This window comes from Cupressus sempervirens, chromosome 8, assembly GCF_028749045.1.
Source record: "Cupressus sempervirens isolate cs-2001-9-10 chromosome 8, ASM2874904v1, whole genome shotgun sequence".
Classification (NCBI taxonomy): domain Eukaryota; kingdom Viridiplantae; phylum Streptophyta; class Pinopsida; order Cupressales; family Cupressaceae; genus Cupressus; species Cupressus sempervirens.
Window position 1 is genome coordinate 849,754,817 of NC_143125.1, and position 24,111 is coordinate 849,778,927.

At 34.0% G+C, this 24,111-nt stretch overlaps 1 protein-coding gene across 6 annotated transcripts in view; it reads left to right on the top strand.

The window, feature by feature from the left end:
• The first annotated feature begins 16,407 nt into the window (after positions 1 to 16,407).
• The window catches only part of LOC149545084 (putative UDP-arabinose 4-epimerase 3), a 37,958-nt gene continuing 30,254 nt past the window's right edge, over positions 16,408 to 24,111 (top strand). Inside the window, exons 1-3 of one of the 6 annotated variants that reach the window (XM_089795579.1) lie at positions 16,485 to 16,672; positions 16,753 to 16,848; positions 17,827 to 17,957. In XM_089795579.1, the coding sequence (XP_089651705.1) occupies positions 16,794 to 16,848; positions 17,827 to 17,957 (186 nt within the window). In that variant the 5' untranslated portion in view covers positions 16,485 to 16,672; positions 16,753 to 16,793. Of the gene's footprint in view, positions 16,961 to 17,041; positions 17,528 to 17,826; positions 17,958 to 24,111 lie in introns of those variants that run through there. The other 5 variants (XM_089795581.1, XM_089795584.1, XM_089795582.1 and 2 more) reach the window with 5 other exon arrangements.

Consider the following 24,111-nt stretch of genomic DNA (forward strand, 5'->3'; position numbering starts at 1 on the left):
TGAAAAATGACCATATACCCTTCAAAAACCCTTGCAATTGATGCTTAGAGCCTGTACAACTGTAAACTTGACATCAACACAATTTTAGAATCATTCAACATCCATTGATATTACCATCACTAGATAGTTTCTATAGGGTCAACATCAATTAGCTAATCTAGTAGCTCGACACTAACTAGTATTCCACTCGGCATTCACTGAAAATTTTTCAAGCTCGGCAACAACATGAAAACTTAAAAATTTAGTCTTGAATTTTCAACAATATCTTACATCTTCATTCATGCTAATGTATTCCATTTAGTACTAACTTCTTTTGTAACTAATGTATGATATAATACTTTGAATATCAGTCCCATATGCCTCTTGTTTGCTTAGTTTGATGAGGTGTGATCACTTGACCCATTTGGTGAAGTGATCCCTTCTCCATTTGATGTACTGCAACCATCTTTCTTCTTCCATGTCTTATTCATCTCACTCTTGATGTGTTCAACATCTACCTTGCCTTTGCCTTTATCAAATTCACAACTTGGTGCTTTTAACCTAGTTGGACAATGCTTGCTAATATGACCGATCTTCAAATAGCTAAAGCATGTGGTTTGACTCAACCACCTTTTGTAGTTACCATTGAAGTGAGTCCTAATAAAATTCTCAGGAATATGTCCATTTTCCTTATAATAGTGGTAGCTATATCTTGTATTGTAATCCCAATCATAAGAGTTTCCATAGCTTCTTACCTTTGTTGGCTTGTTTGATGACCACATGGACTTGGATTTGCATTCAAAGGCTCTATGCCCATACTTCTGACAATTATAACAATATCCTTCAAATTTTGGTGCATGCATGGTTCTGGTTCTACATTCATGTGCCTTATGACCTTGTTTATTGCACTCATGACAGTGGACCATGTTCTTAGGCTTGACATTTTGATTTGTATTGTTGCTCCTACACACATTAGTAGTTTGTCCTTTCTTTCCACAATTATGACAAGTAGGTTTGGAATTCTTAACTTTGATATTCCTTTCTTCAACAACTTTGGATGATTCTCCTTCTTCAGTACTTGTGTAGCCCAATCCTGATGTGTCTCTATTGGATCTAGGAGATCTCAATAATTGCTCAAAGTATTTGATGGCTTTATTTGGCTTGTTGAAACTTTTAGCAAATTCCTTTTCTCTTTTTAGGTCATTCTGTAGTTGTTCATTTTGCAACTTCAATGTAGTTATCTCAATGTCCTTGAAATTCAACTCATGATGAGCATTCACCATTTGGCTCAAGGTATCCAATTGCATGTTTGAGATCCTGGATAGCTTTATTGACTTCTCTTTCAGTCTGTTTGCCAAAATTCTTTTATCTTCTTGAATCATGGCTTTGTCTTCCATCGCTTTCTTCTTTTGTTTAGTCACCTCACATAGCAGTATAGCTTGTGATTCTTGGTCCAACTTGAGATTTCTGATTTCTTCAACTTGGATTCTATTCTTCTCCATTAGATCTACAACTGTTGCATCAAATTCACTAGAGTTACCATCTACAAATAGCTTTGTGGTGTTGATCTCTTTATATTATGTGTCATTCTCTGCAATAGTAATTTCTTTCCTTCTCTTCAAGGAACTCTTCAAAGCATCTTTGGCTTTATTCAGTTGATGTAGTATAAGATGTATCTCAATCTCTTGGTTCTCAATAGTCTTTCCCAATTTGTAGACTTCCATTTCAATATCTTTCCTCTAAGCTGCAAACCTTCTCCTTCTGAGAACTTGGCTCTAATACCAATTGTTGGAATTACAAGTGGGAAAGGTAAACTTATGGGGGGGGGGGGGGGGGGGGGGGAATCAAGAGTTTAAACTTCAACCCATAAAACTTTCACCTTTCATACATCACATGCATTAACATACTAAAATAACATGTAAAGTAAATGCATCTAAAACATGTGAGTAATCAAACACACACACTTGACACCAGATATGATTACCTAGAAACCCTCCAAAGAGAAGGTAAAATTGGGGTGGGGATGACACCTGTAAATCTTCACTACTGCAGCAATAAAGTGTAGCCAATTAAGGTTACAATGATTTGACCATGAAACATGATCTGCCCTATGAAAGGCTTGCCCTGTTAAAGGCTTACAAAGACTATTAAGTCCCACCTTGTTAGAAGATCAACACATTGTTAGAAGTGTGCTTGGTTAAAGGTCTCTAGATTATTCACTTGGAATGCCACCCTACTAAAGGATTTGGTAAAGCCTGTTAGTACTACTCTGCTTAGGAGATTTAACTAAAATCACCTGTCAAAATGTCTCGACATATATCTTGTGGTTATCACTTGCTTGCCTGATAATAGACCACCTCTATCCAATCTCTAATTAATCCTTCATGATCTGATGTAACAATGTTGTATCCTTTATCCTCTGTTCTTCACTTAAATGATTCTGCAATTCAATTTTATTGCTAAGTCACCTTGAATACTTTGCAAATTGTCTTGTTTGCTCCTTCAATTCGATCATTCACCCCTTCACAATGTCCTCTTCTCTCTCTAAAAGTTTAGGGCTTCATCCTCCTTAAGAAGGCTAAGGTGGCTTAGAGTTAGGTATGAATCTACAGTTGAGATTCATCCATTTTGTTGCTTAATCCTTCCCATTTTCTGATTGGCTGCATGTAATTGCATAGGGAATATGCATGTAGATTGTCCTTATCTCTAAAGAATTAAAATCTATCCTTATGTCGGCTAAAAAATAGTTTACATAGTTGTTTGTGCAATATCAAACAAATATGTCCAATCTATGTTACTCGACATATGTAGTTACTAATGCTCGACATACACTATTTTGACTCGATAATTGAACTGTTCAGCATCTATTGTTCACTTGGCACTTGAACTACTTGGCATGGTCTATTTGCTCAACACTTGACTGACTCAGCACATGAGTGACTCAACAGTCATTGCAACTCGACATGGTCTTGTATTTACATATTATACTCGGCATGCATTACTAGTTCAAAATGAACTAAGTAAATGTCTTAAGTGTGTTGACACTCAATTGTTAAAACCAATCTAAGATCAACAGATACAACAAAATATCTGGTAATCCTTGCAATGCACATATCACTCCACTGATCTAACGAACCAAGCAAGCAACAAGCAAACCAATACAAGATAGATATGTCTTAAGCAAACCTTAGGGTTAGATCTAAAAATATTATTGTTGGTAGTAATAATAACTAAAAAATAACCTAAATGAAAACTCACATCATGCATTGAACCATGTTAAAATTAAATGCAAGTTAACCATTAAATGCCCTTTTTTTAATTTTATTTTTTTGACCTAGTCAACAAGATTGGACCTATATGACATGAATTCATATCCAAAACCCTAAGTATAGAAAAGGGACTCCTATTAAAAAAGAAAAACCTTTCCAAAAATGTTTGAATTTGAGAAAAATATTTTCATTTGTGCCATATGGACCTAGTTTGTCAAAATAGACCAGTTTTTTTTTTTTTTTTTTTTAATTATTTTTTTAATTGAGTGTTTGAGCCCTCATATGATCTCTAAACTCAAAACGTAAAGAAAAAACTCTATTTATAATTCAGAGACCTTTCCAAAAATGTAGATTTTTTTGAAAATTTGCTAATTTGTGCCTAAACACGATTTTCTACAAAAAAAAAAGAAAAAATTATAAAAAATATGAATTACCTCAGAGAAATCTAAATTTTTTATTAAAGCATTTTTGATATGCTGCCAACCTGCAAGAAAAATTTCAGATCAAAACACTAAGTTGTTTTGGAGATATGATCAAATCTTTAAGATCTAGGGTTTTCATGTCCAAACAAATCCACACAAGGCGGTTAGCTCCAAAAATAGCCAAAACTAGCATGTAAAGGTGTGTTGCCCCACGGTGGGTGCCAAAAATATGTGCTAAAATGTTGACACACTTCTATGAATCATTATATCCAAGATTGCTCAAGAATAAGGTCTCAACTAGTGATTCATAACTCTCTATTCATGGAGTGCAAGGGTTTATTATGGAGGCCCTCAATTTAGACCCAGTTTGTGCCCATGCAAGTACACCATAAAATAAGAGATTTAAAGAGGAAAAGAAAGAGTGCTAGTCTCCGTGATCATCACATATGCATGCAAATGAAGATTCCACACACTTCTTCCATTAAGGTGAAAAGCAAATGGCATATCATATTCCCTTGTCTAAGTCCTCTTCTTACTCCAAAAAAGACTTTGGGTGATTCATTTACCAGTATAATTGATAAATTAAGGGAGAATATGCATTTAAATATCACATTCACACATTGTTTTGCGAACCCAAAGGCTTAGAGACATTTCCTAAAAAATCCCCAATCCTCTCTATCATATACCTTTTAATATCAAGATTAATCAACACGCTAGAATCTTTATTATTTTGAATGGTATGCATGGCCTCTTGGGCAATAATTACTCCATCAAGGATAGATATCTCTTGTACAAACCCTGTCTGTTCCTTGCTAATCACGTGTATAAGAAGTTTTTGAATTCTCATTGCCATAGAAGTAGTAAATAATTTATAGAGTATTTCAAAGAGCTATGTAACAATAATCATTAAAGGTCTCTAATTTCTCCTTTTTTGGGATAAGGGCGATAAAAGTATTATTTACGTCCACAAGGAGTTTTTTTTGAATTTCATACTCTTTCTAAAGCCTCAATTACCTCCATCCCTATGAAGTCCCAATATTTATAAAAGAATATTGTCAAAAAATCATTCAACCCTAGATATTTATCTGGATTCATTTGCTTGAGGGTAATACTTACTTCCTCAAAGGTAAATTTTCTCAATAGTGTTATATTTTGTTCTTTGCATATAATTTTTGGGATGTTCTTAATGATGCTTTCTTGTGCTCCTAGGTTCTTGTTACCATTATTATTGAAGATTTCTTCAAAGTATTTTATTTCTTCTTTTGCAATATCATGTGGGTTCTCCAATTTTTCCCCATCCTTATTTTGAATGGAAGTGATTCTATTATTTATTCTACATTGTTTTGCACTATTGTGAAAGAATTTTGTGTTGCTATCCCATGCATCTATCCATGTTTCTCTTGATTGTTTTCTCTCCAAAACAATTCCTCTCTGGTTAATATGTCTTCATAATCCTTCATTAGACACTTATCTCTTTTACATAAGGTTAAATCCATCCCCTTCATTATAACCTCCTTGTTTAGATTCTCCAATTCTTCTTTTCTTTCAAAGATATTCCCAAATTCTTCAGAATTCCATACCTTAAGTCTTTGCTTAATAATATTTAGTTTGTTAGCTACTTGGTAAAGTTTAGACCCAGATAACACAATTTGTTCCACCATTTTTCTATCATCTTTAGAAAGCTCTCATCCTTAAACCACATTTGTTCAAATTTATAAGGACAATTGTCTTGCTTTTTATCCTCTATGATGCGTAGTTCAACTAAGTAGTGATCTGAACTTGAGATGGGTTTCACTTCTGATTCCAGTAAAGGATAGTTCTGCCATATCCCCATTCAAAAGAAACCTATCTAGTTTCTCCACAATAAAATGAAATCCTTTTCCCCAATTATTCTAACTATAGTTATATCTAGAAGTGATAATATCTACTAGTCCATTTCTATTAATCCATTCGTCAAAATCTACTGCTTTTTTAGGGAGTTTTTTAGTTCCACTCCATTTTTCTAATGTCTTGGTTATAACATTGAAATCTTGTCCTATGATTCCTTTATAAACAATTAATTTTTCTTCAACCTCTTTCCATACTTTGATTTTCTCCATATTTTAAATAGAGCCATACAAATGCATTATATTATTATTGATTTTTAATATATAATTTTAAACATATATAAAATAAAATTAAACAAATTTAAAATATTAAAAAATATACATTATAAATACATCTCTATAATGATAATAAAAATATATAAGATTAAAAATATTTTAAAGTTTATTCCCACTTGTGATCTAGCAGTGAACTAGGGTGACCTCTGTACATGAGGTCTTAAGTTCCACTCTTGCCTACTAATAGATGTGGTTTGGCCCACTTTCCTTAAAATACATTTTATTTATAAACAAATACTAATTTTTTTTTTAAAACACACAATCTCATCTAGAAGCAAAAATATTATATGTTGGAATTCAACTAAAGAAGAAGGAACTTTTTTGGATTGGGATGCATAAATGAGGAGTAATTGGAAATGATATATTCTAAATCAGACAAACAGGCGACAACGAACTGCAAACGAGACCCCCCACCAAGAGGTTGGGTGAAGTTGAACTTTGGCAGAGCATCAAGAGAAAACCCTTGGGATGGAGGAATAGGTTGTATCATTAATGTGATCGATGACACTTGGATACTTAAATGAGCCAAATCTATAGGGAGAGCATCAAATAACATTGCAGAGTTAGAAGCCCTAATAGAAGATTTAAATCTTAGTTTAGAGTTAGGTATTAGGTATTTAGTCATAGGAGATTCTCAAATCATTCTAAAAGCTTTAAGAAAGAGAAAGACTCCTAATTGGATCTTTAATTCAAAATTGGAATATGCTTTATTATTAATTGAAAATTTTAAAGAAATCAGGTTTGAACATATCTATCGAGAAGGGAAGTTAGGTGTTGATGGAGAACACTTTCTTATTAAAAATAACCAAGCAATTATAAATTAAGAAAGGGGGAAAGGACATATTTACTCCAAATTTAGCATTCATAAATGCCTAATCTCCTCCTTTAACAATTCTTTTGAGATAGGGAATTTAGTATTGCAACAGTCTATGTCATTTTACCTTCTAGTTAGTTATTAAATTCGCCATAAATAGGCATAACCTAGGAGTGGATACGATGTGACCTGATGCAATGTCAACACCCATCAAATTGAGGGGCTCTACAATCCAAATCACCTTTCATTGCCCCATTAATGGTCACATACTTCACAGTATAATGCTAGCCACCCATTTTGTAGTTATTAGAGCATTTCATAGGATTTTGGGGAATGAGTTTATAAACAATGGAGACAAATTTAGAGTAAATTCAAATATTCTAGCAATGTTCATAGCCTCAGCTCTCCAGGAGAATCCTGATAAAGTTGTCATCCAAATTCTCTGAAGAAGAGTTTTCAAAGCAACATATATTCAAGATTTGGAGCTAATAATCTCCAATATTTGGATAGACTTTACAATACCTAAACCAATATTTTACCAACAGTGGATGGTGGGAGACAATGTAGTTCCGTCATACCTTATTCTAGAAGTAGAGGATATAAATGGGTTTCTAGAATGGATTCCTACTTTGCGAAAGAGTTTAGATTTTTTATTTCACTTTTACATGTTTGTCCTCCTTAATCACCAAATTGGATCGATATCTTTATAATTGAGGATTGTATTGAAGCCTGTGAATGGGAATCAAACACAATTATAAATAACGAGCTCGAAAATATCTTTGATGATAGCATGTCAACATAGATGGAATCATTATGATTTAATCTAGAATGTAACAAAGAGTTTTACAAAGATTGAATGAGACTTAAATGGGTCACTTCTTATTAAACCATAATATCTTAATTTTCTTTCACAATTATGCAATAAATGGATAGGACTTTTATAGGCATGGTTTAATACTTATATTAGAAGCAAAATGTTTCTTAATTACAATAGAGGCTTGACAAATGAACATGGCTCATATAGACATGATCTAATTTTAATAATTTCAACACAAACCTTTGATTTTAGAGAATAGAAAATCCTTTCACACATGAAAAAATATTAGCATCTAAAAAGCTTCAACCTTAAAAATATGAATTGAGTAATAAACATGGCTATACTTCCCTATTATACGGATCCACGAAATGAAATTAGGCCACATTTAATAAGAATATGATCAAGGCAGTAAATGAAATAATTAGGAATGTTGGTAAACATGATTAGTCCTTCTTGTTAGGAATAAGGTGTCTCAACCTTGGATAATTCTTATTTTTATTAGTTGTTTTGTAAATGTATTTTTTTTCAAATAATGTAATTAAGTGTGAGTGTACATGTCTAGTTGGTGTAGTGCCTGCCCTCGTTCACATTTTTCTGGATACATTGTTGCTATTATTATTAGACTATGTTAGACTAGTTTTGTGTTGATGGATTAGTGGTATTGTTTTGAGACTATCAGACATTATGTTATGGATTCAGTTGATATATGATGAGATCATTTAGACCTTACATTTCATGTATGCATGATGATCATTACATTGTTTTCAGTTATTGATGATGATTAGTTAGATGGTTTATTATCTCATGTGTTTTATTATGGATACTTACCCCATACTTGCATGTGTATGGTGTGCGTGTTTGTTCTTATTGTATGGCGTTTCTGATGTGGTTAAGGAAGGGAGTCGTAGTCACCTGCTAGTCGGGATCTACATGATGCACCACTTCCTGCCATTACCTGTTTAGCTTAGCATTATTTATATTGTATGTACATGCATGGTTTTTATGCAGGTTGCAGGTACTGGGTATCGACTTCCTTGAATAACGAGGATGAGCGTACCCTATTACACTATCTCAATGATAAGAGAAGGGAGATAAATTCTCAAGTCCAAATCCCAAACCCTTAAACCATTGTCCGAGTGAGGTAGGACAAGTATCTGGATATTTTACCTTTCGAATGTGTTGGATGACATATTTCGTGATTTTTAACCCTTTAGATTGATTTTGTATGAATTGTTCTATGATGGGTTTTCATATTTTATCTTGGAGGTCTATGGTGAATTTTCTATTAATTAAGTCTTAATAAATAGATTTAATTAATAAATTAATTATTTGGAGAAAATTAATATAATATCATGATCTTTGATATTTTGACTATAATTAATTAAATGAGAATTAATTGAGAAAAAGAATTAAAAGAAAATTATAAATTAAAATCAATAATAATTATAAAATAATAATAAAGTAATAAATAATAATAATAATAATAATAGTTATAAAAATTAAAATAAAAGTTATAAGCTTGCCTAGGAGAAAACACACCTTTTTATTTCCCTTATGTCAACAACACGGGTGTTAGCGCACAAATTAAGCACATGGTGTCTACAACCTTATGACTCATCTAGAAGGTTGGAAAAAGCTCGTTCTTAGTTGTCTACACCTTCTAGTTGTTTCTAGAGACATTCTAGGTGCTTCCGGAGAGTCCTTTATATTCGGGCACTCCTAGAGGCTTAAAGAGAGTGTTTTGGAGCATTGGAAGACTTGGGAACTTTGGAGAAGGGAGGAGCTTGCTTTGCGGGTTTTCTGAGGAAAAGTGAATTAGCATCAGAATCCGGGTAGACTCTTGTGATTTTACTTATGCTATTTCTGCATCTTGCACTTCCTATTTTATTCATGTCTTCCATAGGTTTTCTGAGGGTTTCTCCTATTTTAGTTGTATGTATTCTTAAGACGGGTAGTAAAATCTATTTCGGAAAACCTTATATGCATAGATTTGAAGAGAACACGGGGCTAGGGTTTAAATTATAGCCAAATCCATTAGAAATTCATTGAGAAATTTGGAGAACAAATATTTTATGGATTTCTTAGAATTGAAAGCCCTTATAAATTGTGTTGATATGGACATGTTAATTCAGATCTGCACACACACACACACACACACACACACACACACACACACACACACACACATATGTATACACATATATGTATTTATGTATATACATAAATACATATATGTGTATACATATGTGTACACACACACACACATATGTATACACATATATGTATTTATGTATATACATAAATACATATATGTGTATACATATGTGTGTGTGTGTGTGTGTGTGTGTGTGTGTGTGTGTGTGTGTGTGTATCTTATTGAAATATCAAATGTCATATCGCTGTGCGATTTACATTTTTTGTAAAACGTTTATATAAAAAATTAATTAATTAAACCCCAATCGTATTAAAACCAAATTGTATATGATATAATTGGTTTGTTTTAAAAAAAGAGAAAATGCAAATTAAAGTGGGCGAGGAGGGACAAGTCCGTACCCCCACCCCGCTTTGTATACATGGCAGAGGCCGGCGGCACTACTGTCGCAGGCCCGCACGGTACTCCCCTTTTAACAGTGACGTTTTGTCATAAATATATATATATGTAATCGACTTCATTAACGTGGGTAAAAGTTATGAATCGATTTGTGATTCGATATATATATATATATATATATATATATATATATATATATATATATATATATATATATATATATATATATATATGTATATATATACATATATACATATATGTCTATATATATACATATATGTCTATATATATACATATATGTATATATATATACATATGTATATGTATATGTATATATATATATATACATATATGTACATATATACATATATATGTACATATATGTATATATATATATATGTACATATATGTATATTTATATATATATATATATATACATATATATACATATATATATATGTATATATACATATATATACATATATATATATGTATATATATATATATATATGTACATATATGTATATATATATGTACATATATGTATATACATATATGTATATATGTATATATATATATGTATATGTATATGTATGTATATAAGTATATATATATATGTATATGTATATGTATGTATATAAGTATATATATATATATATATATATATATATATATATATATATATATATATATATATATATATATATAAAATTAGTTATAAACAATTATAATATTTAAAAGATTGAATTAATGGGTCATTCTTTTAAAAGATAAATAATTTAAAATATTAATAATAGTTTGTCAATTATTATTTAAAATGGAAAGATATTAATAATTAACTTAATTAAACTTAGTTTAATTAAGGTTAATCATTAGAATGTGTTATAAATCGAAGTTTTGAATTATGTAATTATTGGGTTCATTAGAATTGTTAATTGATTATTGGAACTCGATAGGGGTCTTTTTTAAACAACATTTATATAAACAATAGAACAATTAGAAAATTGAGTCTAATGGTTTTGGGAGAGAAACTTTTGTCTATCAAACAAAAACATGGGTTGGGAAAATGTACAAAATGTTCCTCCATTCATTATCCAAAATTGGAAACGGAAACTAAAAACCTCCACATTTAATTCAAGAATGTAATTTTAGCAAAACCAAAACATGTGCTTGCATTGTGTATTCTTTATGTTTTTGCTTTGAGTGTTGGGTTGACTAGTGTTGACCAATTATAGGACGTCTACCAGAGGCTTGGGGGTTATGATTGTGATGTCGTGATGATGTCTTATTTCCGATCTTTATTAACCCAACCATGGTTATGTGATGGAATGCTCTATGTAATGTTTGTAAGTACTGATTGTTATAGCTGAGATTCATATGTATGAGACACTTGACTTAACCATTTTTGAGTCATCGATCAGTTATCCTTGGGATATTTTTCAGTCGCCATGATGGGACTGAAATGTTGATTTATGATGTCACGTTGTGACATGTTTTGACTCAACCATTTTGGAGTCTTCGATCAGTATGATTTGAGATATATTTTGGTAATTGAGAACCAATGGATACTTTTGATTATCACTGATTCTTCAGTTGCCAATAAAGAGCTGTTGTGGTCATGATTTTCTATGGATGCTTTTCAGTTGCTCATGGAGATTTGATGCTATTATTGTGGATATTTGATGTTCTTATTTTGGATTATCTTTTGATATTTCTTTCTAGTCACTTGTATAGGACTGGGGTGATTTATGATTCCATGAGCTTAGGGTAGGTTATCTGCTTGTAGTGTTGGGAAGTGGCTTGCAATGGGGGTCGGGGCCTTAAGAGGCTGCCAAGGTAACTCATTGTAAGTTGTTTTAATAAGTGAAAACATTCTCACCTAATATTGACTTAATGAACCTAAAAAGATAATTGTTTTGTTCTCGCCCATGCCTCGAGTGCTTGTACAGACTAGGATGGGAGTAAAGAGAATGCTTGGTTGCGACCTTGCATTCCATAGTATGCCTTGTCAGTATGAGAGGATACTAGTGGCCGCATGAGGATCAGTAGGGACCCATGGAGTATAGCTAACTACTAGGGTAACTTCTACATGATATATGCGATGACACTTTCCCGCTTGCATAGTAGGTTTCCTACATGTCTTTGTGTGCCTCTGGGAATTAGTTGTCGGTTTTGTGATTGGAACCTTGAGTTAGTATACTTTTAGGATTCCTGGACTTAGAGAGTATTTATGTTATGTGATTTTGATAACCTGTTTGGGACTTGAGATTATCTCCTCAACACGGTGGGAGTGGACCACTTAGGTACCACGCGGTCAGGATCCACTAAGACATCGTGGCTGATGCGTCCTTCATGATGGTGGATGCGTATCCTTTCATTGATGTTTAGCATATGTTAGATGATGTTATCTTATGCTTACATTTGCATGTTAGATTACTTTCTGCATATGATGTAGTATGTATAGGTATGACATTCCTACTATGTTAATATCGATGATCTCCTCGGTGATTTGGAATGTTACGCACAGAGGGATGGCTAGGACCCACGATGGTCTAATGATGCTATTTACGGTTGGGAGGAACTGTGCACTTAGTTTATTATGTGTGATCTTTATGATGGATGTATATATCTTCTATGATGATGTATCATGTGTATCATATGGTTATCTTTATTTGATGTATCATGGATTAGAATAGGATGATGTACCTTATTCCACATATGTATATTCTTTTAAGCTTTTCATACCCTGTGACATGTACAGTGGATGATTGAGCATTTAGAAATGTAATGTATAAACATTGGACTTATCATTATTATATCATGTGGTTGTTGTATTAGATGGATTCAATAATGTTAGTTGATTTAGATGTAATTCAACATTAAAGGATCTTTAAAGAATGTAACCTGTTATGTTATGTTATGTTATGTTTACTTTTAGATGGTTATTGCTATTGCTTTCGTTATTCTTGTATCAGTTGTGAATGATATTGCTTTCATGTTTAAAAAAAAAAAAAAAATGCTTCCAAACTTAGTGAAATTCTAGGTTAATTCTTTGGATCCCTTGGCGGGGCATTACAGTTGGCATGTTGATGTGTCACTCCACTTGTATGTGTCAGCATCTTGAATTGTGCATAAGGAGATCATGGCTAAAATGGTTATGACAGATTCCTACAACACGTAAAAGCTATCTCTGAAAGATTTGATGAGGGTGAAGTCGTGAAGACATGTGGCAATTGATCATTGAGTACTATATACTCAATTCTCCAACTCATGTGCGGGGTTCAGGGCATCGCCATGAATTTTTTTGGGTTCCTACTTTTCCAAAGAATGGTAAAACCCTAATATGGTTATTCTTTGGAAGTTGCCCTAAAAGGGAAAGCCGGTGATATAAGCATTTTTAGGGTTGCAGATAGTGGAGAGAGAAAAGGTATTGTTGGTATGGTATCTTGCTACTGAATTGGTCTTCTGTGTCCTAAAAGAACTTGCACTACAAGTGTGTTGCAACCTTTTGTGTGGAAGATAATACATTGTCCATGTTTTGGAGGGGTGGGGTTGTTTTACCAAAAGGTTTTTCCCCACGAGCATATCTTTATGTTTATGTGTTTTCTTTCTCTATCTGTTTTTTGTATTCATGGTTAACTGCAATATTATTGTTTACATAATATCGAATTTGAAATTGTAAGGATTTAATAGGAATTTGCACAATAATTTCCTTAAGGGATTAATGTAGGAAGTTGTTTCCACACCTAAGTTTCCTTACACTTCTCACGTCTTATCCAACACTCAAACATGATTATCAAACTTGTTGATATTGAAGCAGACCTACTTGATGCTAGTAACTCATTATTTTCTGGAGATATTTTTTAATAGGTTTTTTTTTCGCAGTTTTAGCCATGGATATGCCTATTCATATGAGGTCTGGGAAAAGGGAAATGTCTTTCTTGGGGGTTGTTAGTGAGCTTAGGATTAGCAAGACAATTGAGACTAAGAATGAACTTGTCATTAGGGCTATCAATTGAGTTGTAGGGGTAGAATTCTCTGAGCTTATGGATAGGCATAAGCATAACACTGACATTGTAGCCACCATTCTGCATGTCAACCAGGATAAGGCTGCCATTAGAGATTTTTGCAAAGCGATTTTAAAGAAATCCATTATTAAGGAGTTAGACACGGTCTTGGAGAACATTAATGATAATCTATGCATCCTAAACATAGTGAGTATGGTGTCCACAACTATCCTATTCAAGTCTGCCCAATTCTCGAGATAAAAAATCATAAGAATTTTTCAAAGAGAAGGGAGGAAATTATGCATAACTGGATGTTCTTTCTTGCGGCTACCCACACGTGCATTTGTGTCGATTGGAAAGAAATGGACCGGTATCTTCAGGGGGAAGGTTTGCAGTAGCTGGTTGCACCAAGGTTGAGGAAAATTTTGGTTTTTTTTTTTTGGGTATTTATGCTCTTTAGTCTTGTCTTTGTTTTTTTTTTTTTTTTGTGTCCTTTTAGTCTTGCTTTTATACTCCTAGTTAATCTTGACTCTTCCTTCTTCTCTTAGGTGTTTCTTATGGCTTGCTGGGCTCCCTTTTGCTTCATTTAGGCTCGCGTCTATCTGTTTGGTTTTCCTAGCTTGGTCTTTGTCCTCCTTCCGTGGTCGTTCTTTGTGACTCTATCTTGGTCCTTTTTGTATTAGATCTAGCCTTTTCTTAGCAACTAGAATCTTATATAGCATATATTAGATAGTCTTATGTTGAAGGTTGGATTAAATTGGGTCAATTCCTAATATTATAGTATCAAGAAACAAGCTTGTAAATAAACACGATATAATAGAAAAGGCAGTTTAAAGTACACTCATGACATGTTGGTTGAATCACATTTTCTCTTTGAAATCTTGTCACTTTCTTATACTCGACTGTTTCTTTTTCTTGAATTAGCCCTAAATCTAAATATAAAAATCGCTAGGGAGTAATTACAAGTAGCATACACATCTTCAATCTAAATAAGAGAAAATAAGCCTTCTTTACTTTTTGGTTTGGCTAAGATTTGTAAACTTCACCACAATCACAATAAGCATTAACAAAAGGTAGGAAAGCATTCATCAAAGTGCTGCTCATATGTAATGATTTTTTCTGTCTTAGATTATCCATAGTATTAGATTACAATCCTCTTCAAATTTATGGTTTATTGCTTGTTCCCTAGGGGAAAGTTTCAAACAAATTATCATTGGAAAAAGTAGGGATCAAAATTAAATAAGAAGAGCATCACTTGGCATATAAAACAATGTCGTTTCTTAATAAACCAGGACACAATACTTGAATTAGGGGTTTAAAGCCATATGGACATATATGTCAGTAAAATACACCATAATAAGTGAAACTATGTTTTAGGATGCAATAATCAAGATTCCCCATCTTAAATTTGATAATCAATAAAACTCAAATGATAGCTATAGGATATTAGGAAAATTCAAGTGCATTATTGAGATAACAAATTCTTTCAGAAAACATACATTTACAAATTAAAATTATGAAAATATTTAAAAACTTTAGTAAGTTGCTCAAAAGGCATTCCAAGGATTAGGACTAATTTTATGAATTCACTAAATAAAACAATAAAACTAACTTTAATGATGTGATTGAAAACTAAATCCAAATGCAAAATCTTAATAAAATTGGATACCAAAGCATAATATATGCCTTTACAAATCAACTTGCTATTAAAAATAATCACTTATTTAAATGATCACATGAAAAGGATCCTATGATACTAAGCTTCATAATCTTCTAACAATAGTTTAAATCAAGGAATCACCATTATTTTAAAGTAATATTGGAATAAAGTTGGTTCTATGTTCTCTCTGGTTATTTGAATAATATAAAGAATAGTCAATAGCATGATTTATATGATAACCTGACTAACATTGATCTTGGCCAAGAAAATGAATTGTGCAAAATAATTTCGAATCTACACATAATGAAAAGGTTGGATATAGATTGAAGACAATAATATATGAATTTTGTTAAATAATGAAGAAAAAACCTTCATTATTAAGTATTTATGTAAAAGATAAGTGCCCCTATATTTTTGAAATTTGTAATCATTTAAAAGGTCAAAAGTCCGAGGGCCTCGAGTGAACAAACAAAAAATGATGTAATATTAATTTTTAATAAATTATGAGACTTAGGCCTTTTACAGATTTCAAAAAAAATCATACAAACAAGTATTTTAAAATAGAGGAAACCAAATTGTACGACTTCCGTCTCGCCGGCGACATTCGATTTTTTTTTCATACGATCTACTGAAAAACACTTTTATAATGGTAAATACAATCTAAAATTGAAAAAACATTCGACAACCACGAGATTTAAGGCATGTGACAGAAGCACGTAACGCGGAATTGTTCAATTTGGTAAGTTGGGTTTGTAAAGAACATGTTCTCACAGTTAAAGATGAGACAAAGTATTTAACACAGTACAGGATTGTGTAATGACAGTCTACCCTGGCAGAATAACTTGGAACTTAGTAGAAAGTTAGTTGCACTGAAATTCCCGCTAATTTGGGAGGTGTTGAGATGCGACATAATTAACTTATTGCCGGTATTTAAGCGGCTATACCAGAAGAAACAGCAGCAGATCCACTGAGGGAAACTGAACTGGAACTGGTATTCATTGGGAATTTTAATTTTTTAGCCGGTGTTCTTTACGGTAATCTATTTATTTTGATTTTTCTTTTAATTAAAAGACAAATCTCCGCGCAACATTTGAGGAGGCGAAATCATTGAGATGCCTGGGCCCCCTGCAACTCGTCGCAGGAGTAATCGATTCTGGTCGCTAGCCGGTAATCTTCAGGCCCATAATTGTTTGCAAGTCAGTATATACGTGGGAGTTTAAATTTCAAATTCATTCTTGTAAGGCTTTGCAGATTCGTCAGGAGGGTCCATCTCAAAAAGGTTAAGCTGTCAATTTTTTACTTTATGTTTTCATGTAAAGCATATTACTGATTGTGTTTCTCCTTCTTTTGGGGATCTAAGGTAGTCTCTAAAACAGTTGGTCGCCAGTTAAGCAAACCCAAATCGATATTTTATTGCGTCATTTGGGTAGGTAGTTTTAAGATTCAAGATGCTATCTTGATAGGATTTGAACTTGTAGAAATTTTAGTCGTTGGCTCTTGTAGCTTAAACTGTGGTGGAATCTCTTTGTGTTACTGTCACTTATGTGAAGAGATCAGGCCTAATTATGGTAGGAAAAGGCCGAATAAAGAAAAGTGGGTCTGGTATAAGTCATCTCTTTTGATTACTCTCCAGCTTGGGATTTTAATTTGCTGTAGAAAGCTTCGTCGGATGTTCTTCATGTTTTTATTTTATCTGTGCATAGCAATCGAGGTTCCCTTTCATATTTTCACTCGAGGGGTTTGTGTTTAATCGATTGGATTTCAAGTTGTACTACTGCAGAGGCTCTGCGTACTTTGTTTAGTAGGGATTCTCTGATTTCACGATCACACGTCATTTTCAGAGTCAGTTGAGTCTGGTTTGCATTGGTTTCAGATGATTTTGCGGCATTGTGAACAGAACTTTTAGAGTTTTTAATATGATGATCAGATATTAATTTTAGAGTCAGTTGATTCGATTTGTTCCAGTGTTTTCAAGTGATTTTAGTGCACTGTGCATTTCTGTTAGAATCTTTTACGATTTAATGATCGTACATCAAGTTTGGTGCAGTTGATTCTGATTCAAATTCGGTTCAAGTGATTTAAAGGAATAAGTTATTTTTGTTTTTTGATTTGACTTTTGGAGTTATTCTGATTTGTTTGACTCAGGAATGGACTATGGTTTGTCAAAGCCGAAGACTAACACGACGATGAAAGTTGCTGCAGCAGTCTCTCTTACTGTGCTATGCATGATGATGCTACAACATTCCTCCCACACTGTTTCTAACACACATCATGAGGTATGATTTTCCTGCATTTTGTATTTTGTAGGTTTCACGCGGCCTTCATAAACCTTGAATTTTGTGTGCTGATGTCCTGAATCTAGGCGAGGCTTTATGAAATAAACACAGGTTCCAATATATGGTCATGCGTCTGCATTATCCAGGTGTTGAAATCCTCAGAACGATGGAGTTTTTTGCAAATGTGTACAAGCCTCTAAAATTTGGATCTTATCTATGTTTGATCTTTTATTCCTCTAATGATCTAGATCTCAGAAGACGTTTGAGGAGCAACACTCTAAATTTGTAGATCCTACATGCATTATATAAAAACCCAGGTAGTAGACAATAGATAGTGTGATATAGACAGGATATGAGAATTGGATGGGAAAAGTTTATTAATGTGAAGATTATGTACACCTTACGTTTCTGAAGAAGATGTATGACTATTAGCTTCTTCTATATTCATCTTGCTTATACTTTGCCTACCTAGTTACAAATGTGTGATGGTACACTGCTGCAGAAGGCAGATAACCATTATGGAGAACAAGATGAAACTGTTGCATTTATACAGTTCATTTTTCACCTTCTGTCTGTTGAGGCTGAGCTATGCCAAAATGTACCCCCCAAATGCAGTATCTGTCAGTGAGCATGAGAACGCTAGCACTATTAGTAGCTGACAGTACTATGCTTGTAGACTTGAGTTCTATGCTTTGCCCTGTAAATGACTGAGACCATGTCATGTCCAATGGTATAGGCTTATCATGTTTGATGTCTGCTCTAATGGCTTCACGCTCTGTTGCCCGGTTATAAAATTCTTTCCATTTTATAAGCCTTGGTTAATTTTTGAAAATTGCCCAATTTTAAGCTTTCAATTGGCCATTTTATCTTTGAATTTTCATGAATCTCTAAACTTCCATGTCTCCAGCTCGTTATCAGCTACGCACAGCACTTGGAATTTTTAAATTTCGACTTCTGAGCTTCAAGTTATTAGAGGTTAATGATAGCCATCAAAAATATGTTTTTCTTAAACTCCGGAAAGGTTAATGATAACGTTCAAAAACACGTTTTCATTAACCTCTATAAGGTAGTTATTAACCTATTAAGGTGACATATGCAACATTGGTTAATAAAGCAACAGCCGGATAGAAGATTGGAGTGCAAACAATTCTGACCTGTGCATATGCAGTTGTAGCAAATGCTGGTGTAGAGGGTGTCGTAATGATAGGGAAATTAAACTGGTTGAGCAGCGGCTATATAGAGACCAATCATGTGTCACCTGTCATCTTCACAAAGTGCAGGGTAAGAACGTTTTTAAAGGAGCAATAAAAGTGCAGTTTATCAAACAACTTCACACCACCTCATTCAATACATTGCCAACCCATGATTCTACTTTTATTGAGATCATTTTCAGCAGCGGCTTTCCTTCACAGTGGGAGATGCTTCAAAATTTCGTAAGCCATATGGGGCCACAACATGGCACAAGTTCAAATGCAGATTGGTTAATGTGATTAATTAAACAATCATGCTGCCAGCCAACCTCACGCCAGAGTGCTTGAGCGATACAGAGGAGTCTATACTTCTGTCCACGTGAGCCAGGGAAGGATGCGTTAAAGAATCAAATGCATTTTTTTTGGTTTATTTAACAGTGGGTATGATGAGTTCATGTTTGAGAATACGCAGGTATAGTACCAGCCGCATGCCCAAAGTATAAAATATTGACTCAGGCCCGTAATGCTTTCAAATTGCCTTAAGTCATTTAAAATATAAGTTGTGGACAGCGCCCATCTGCAAATATGAATGGAGAACTATCTAGCTCAGGTATTTGTGAAGACAGAATACAAATATAAACATGGGAAAAAGACTCTGATCATGCAAGACAATGACCACCTCAAATCAAAGAGAAATCTAAAGGTCCATTTTCAAATCCATGGACATGTAATGAGGAATGCAAGTATTGAGTGAGATTGCTCTTGACTTGTTTGACATAATGCCTGAATAACAAGGTGGTGAACGTGAACAAAACATATAGAGTGCTTGGAAAATGTTCGACAAAATGAAATATTCATTCTTGACTTGTAGCTCTGAAAGCTTCACTCCTTAATTCATTTCAAATTCAGATGCATCCTTACTTTCTTAGGCAATCAACAATCTGCAGATAAGCTGGAGCATCATTAATGTCGTGCAAATTTATGAGTGAATTATAGTTTGGGCAAGATCAAATTTGTGTGAATGTTTAATACAAAACATGGTGACCTTTAGTCAAGTGTAATGTTGGCAAATCTTTTCGATTGAATGGTTGGTTTGTTACTTTGAAGCTGGGAATAAAGAGTGCTGTACGGGGCTGAAGATATCCAGAAAATTGATAATCAATCATGAGGTACAAGTATCAATGGCCGGATTATGCTCCTGTTTTAAGAAGTACGCTTCCAGATATCGGTGATACCATTTTAGGAAGTGTCTGCCTTCAAGACTTCTGGTCATCTCTTGTGAATGAAGAAAAGACTCCACTAGCTGAAAAGATATTGGAAAGTGGCTTAGCTCAAGCAGGCAGACATCCTGTTTCAGTACAATGCCCAGATCTAGTATTGGAATGCGTGAAGGCTTACCATCCGAATACTAGAGAGGTTATTTCATCAAACATGAAAGTAATTGTTCGTCTAGACCCTGCCTCTATTGCTAATGTTTTCAAATTGCCTACCAGGATGCAATATGCTAGCATCAATCTGAGAACTGCCAAAGAGTATTTTACTGCAAATCAAACTCAATGTTTAAACACCATCGCCAGGTCATGGTTCTCGCAACCAAGAAAAGGGAAATCTCAATTAGGAAAATCCATCCATAGGTCGCTATTAAAAGAAGATGTGGCAAACATGGTGACCTTATTAAGCAGGATTGTTGGTCTTCGGGATTCACACGAGTTTGAAGGTTGGATGTTCTTGTTTATCAACATGATCTATGAAGGGAAACAACATATTGATTGGGCTGAAATTATCAGCAACTCACTACATAGACAGCTCATGGGACTTCTAGAAAACGACTACTTTTATATGACTTCATATCTTTTCTATGCTATCGCAAGTACCAAAAGTTGGTCAGGACTTAACCGGCAGGGTGTTTATGATGATACTACCACTATTTATAATCATCTTCCTCAAATTCAGTATGATAATAGCTTGCACCATTTTAGAAGAGTGAATGATGCATTCACCATGTTAATTGTAAGGGAAATTCAAGGGAACATTGGACTCAGGATTTCACCGGAAGCAGTGATGAAAGTACAAAAATATGGAAGTGTTTTCATACAGTTCTCGAAATTTACTTATATCAGGTTAGCTACCTATGATAGGTGTCCGCTGATGTTACCTAGATTTGTTGATGATAAACTGGTCTTAATTGAAATGTGCAGGCAAATTAGTCAAATCAATAAACTTTGCAGGAACAGGAGGATAGAAGAAATAGCTTTTCCTATCGGCATCGAATATTATAGTTGTGATACTGTGTTAGATGCCAAGAACATTGAAAGATCTATTGCCACAATAAATTTGCATCCATACACGATGCGTTTCCCTTATGACAGTAAGGGCTATGCAGTGAATGAGTTAAAGTTAAATCCCAGTCTTGGTCACTTTCCGGCTCTAGAAGACTTTTGGGAGGACTGTGAAAATGATTTTGAAGTTAGGAAGAGAGATTGGATGCGGCTTACAGTACGACAGGTGATAGACTTCAAGTTGGACATTGATGTGACAGGTGTAAATGACGATGAGGTTTCTTTGGTCGATCCTTACTATTATGAGAAAATTGAATTGCTAGAGCTCCCTCCTATTGATTGGTCAATTCCTGAATTAAAAAGCTTGAAGGAGAGGTCTTCCTATGTTCTTAAAAGAACAAGAGATTGGATTAGTAAAGTCAGATCTGAAAAAGCAACTAGTGAATTTCAAACTAAAGAGAGGAGAAATAATATAGGGGAATCATCTCGGATGGCAATAGAAGCAACTTCTAGTGAGAAGATACAACAACTAGATACAGGTGCTCTAGGACAGGATGAAGATCTGAATCAGCCAGATAAGTTTACAGTCAAAAGAAAAAGGACAAGAATGAAAGGTAGAATGAATCAAGAAGGGAATAAATCCAATGAAAAAGACCAAAGAACTCCTCAATTTGCTGAATCACATGTCCCTGTTACATCCGCTCATGATGTAGCGATTCCTCACTTGAGTCACCCTCCTCCTGATATGCCAATAATAGACATCACGCAGTTAGATAACCCGTTATCTAATTCAGAAGACTTAATGATGGTTGCTGAAAATATAACAAGCGATATACAAGCTTCAAAAATTACACATTTGTGGTTCCAGGATAGTCTTCAGAAGAGGAAAAAAGTTGTTCAAATGGTCCCACCTCCATTTGATGTGATCTCTAGTATTCTTCAGAAGCCTCCTAAGGTGAAAAAGACCAAGGTGATGTCCAGGTTAGCTATTGATGAAACTTCAGGCAACTTGTGTGTGGAATTAGTCAAACCTATAATTGAAAAGAATGTTGATGAAGCATCTGAATCAGATTTCATTCTAGAAAAGGTTGATCTTGGTCCTTCTAATACAGAAAGAGAGTTTCAGAATTTTGAAGTGATTGCTACTCAGATGTTGCAAAGCGCGAAGGAAGAGAAAACAGCCAAGGAGCAACTCAAGGAACAAGTTCAAATGATGGTAGCTTATATTAATTCAATCAGCAATCCTTCTAATGCCCAAGCCGTGGTCACTCCATCAGTTTTAGCAGGTCCTGATGGTATTTTAGATCATACTGTTGTTGAAAGAATCGACAAACACAAGTCGCATAGTATGATGATCGAAGCTTGGATAAACAAGATGATAGAGGATGCTTCAAAACTTATAACTGGCGTAAAAGAGATATATGGGAAAGCCATAGCATAGATATAGGAAATTTCTAAAGAGTTGGAAAGTAGCAAGGAACATAAATCCAACTGGCAAAAAGTAGCTGATGAATTAAAAGAAATGACCAAGTTAGATACGAGCACCCTATTTCTTGAGAAAATTATTGCTGATCCAAATGACAACCAAACACGTATCTGGAGTAAAAGTGTTGGTTGGAAGGTGATAAACATCAACAAAGGGATCATTGAGTTCGAAAAGCTAATAGCTTCTTTGGAGCAACTGAAAACAAAAGGTATAGATGAATTAATCTCTACTATTACAGGTGGGGTGCCAGTAAGTGGTCTTCAGCATGTTGATTGTCAATTTCTCATTGATTCCTTCAGTGTTCAGATTCATTCAGAAATAGAGAACCGTGTATCAGATGCTGAAACTATGATGAAGCTTAGCCTGGTTGCAGTCACTCTGGGAGATTGTAACATTTCAGCCTATCGACAAGAGTCAGAAGAAATTCAAGATAGATACTTCACAGCCAAACTCAGGATGGAAAATGTGTTCATTCCGAACTATGAATCAATGATGATCATCCTAGATGCTTACAGGGCTTTCTGGGATAGATCAATTGTGTCCGGGTAGATAGTTTTAGTAGCTAGAAGAATCAGTGATTGTATATGTAAATGTCCTTAGGAACTCTAGCTAAAGTTTTGTTTTTGCATGTTTCCTTGTATAGGTTAATTTTCTTGAGGTTAATTAACCTTCCAAAATTACGTATTTTGGAGGTGGTTATTAACCACGAAGAGGTAGTTATTAACCTCTATGTCTATATAAGGACATCTTTTAGCGTTGTAAAAAGGGACTTTTTGGTTGGAAAAATAAGGGAACACTATGCTGAAATTTTGATCTAGGGATAAATTTTGGAAAGTATGTACACTTTTTATCTCTGAATTGAAAAATCTCTATCGCTTTCTTGGTGCAAGAAAATAAAATGAGATATGCTTTGGGTTTCTTATTTTAAAATCCAAATTGTTATATGCAGTAGTAGACATTCTCATGATGTTATGCGAATGTTTATGAATGATAACGAATGTACTTGGTAATATTGGTTGCCTTCAAGTGTAGTTCTTGATCACCATTGTTATCAATCTTGTTCACCGAAGAAGGTTGTGAGGGCATGTGGTGTACTCGACCTGAACGATTTTCTCCTGATCTTTAAAGTTTTAGATTCTTTATTTGAAAATCCTTTTTCAAAATCCATATCATACGAGGGAGCTTCCCCTCTAAATGCA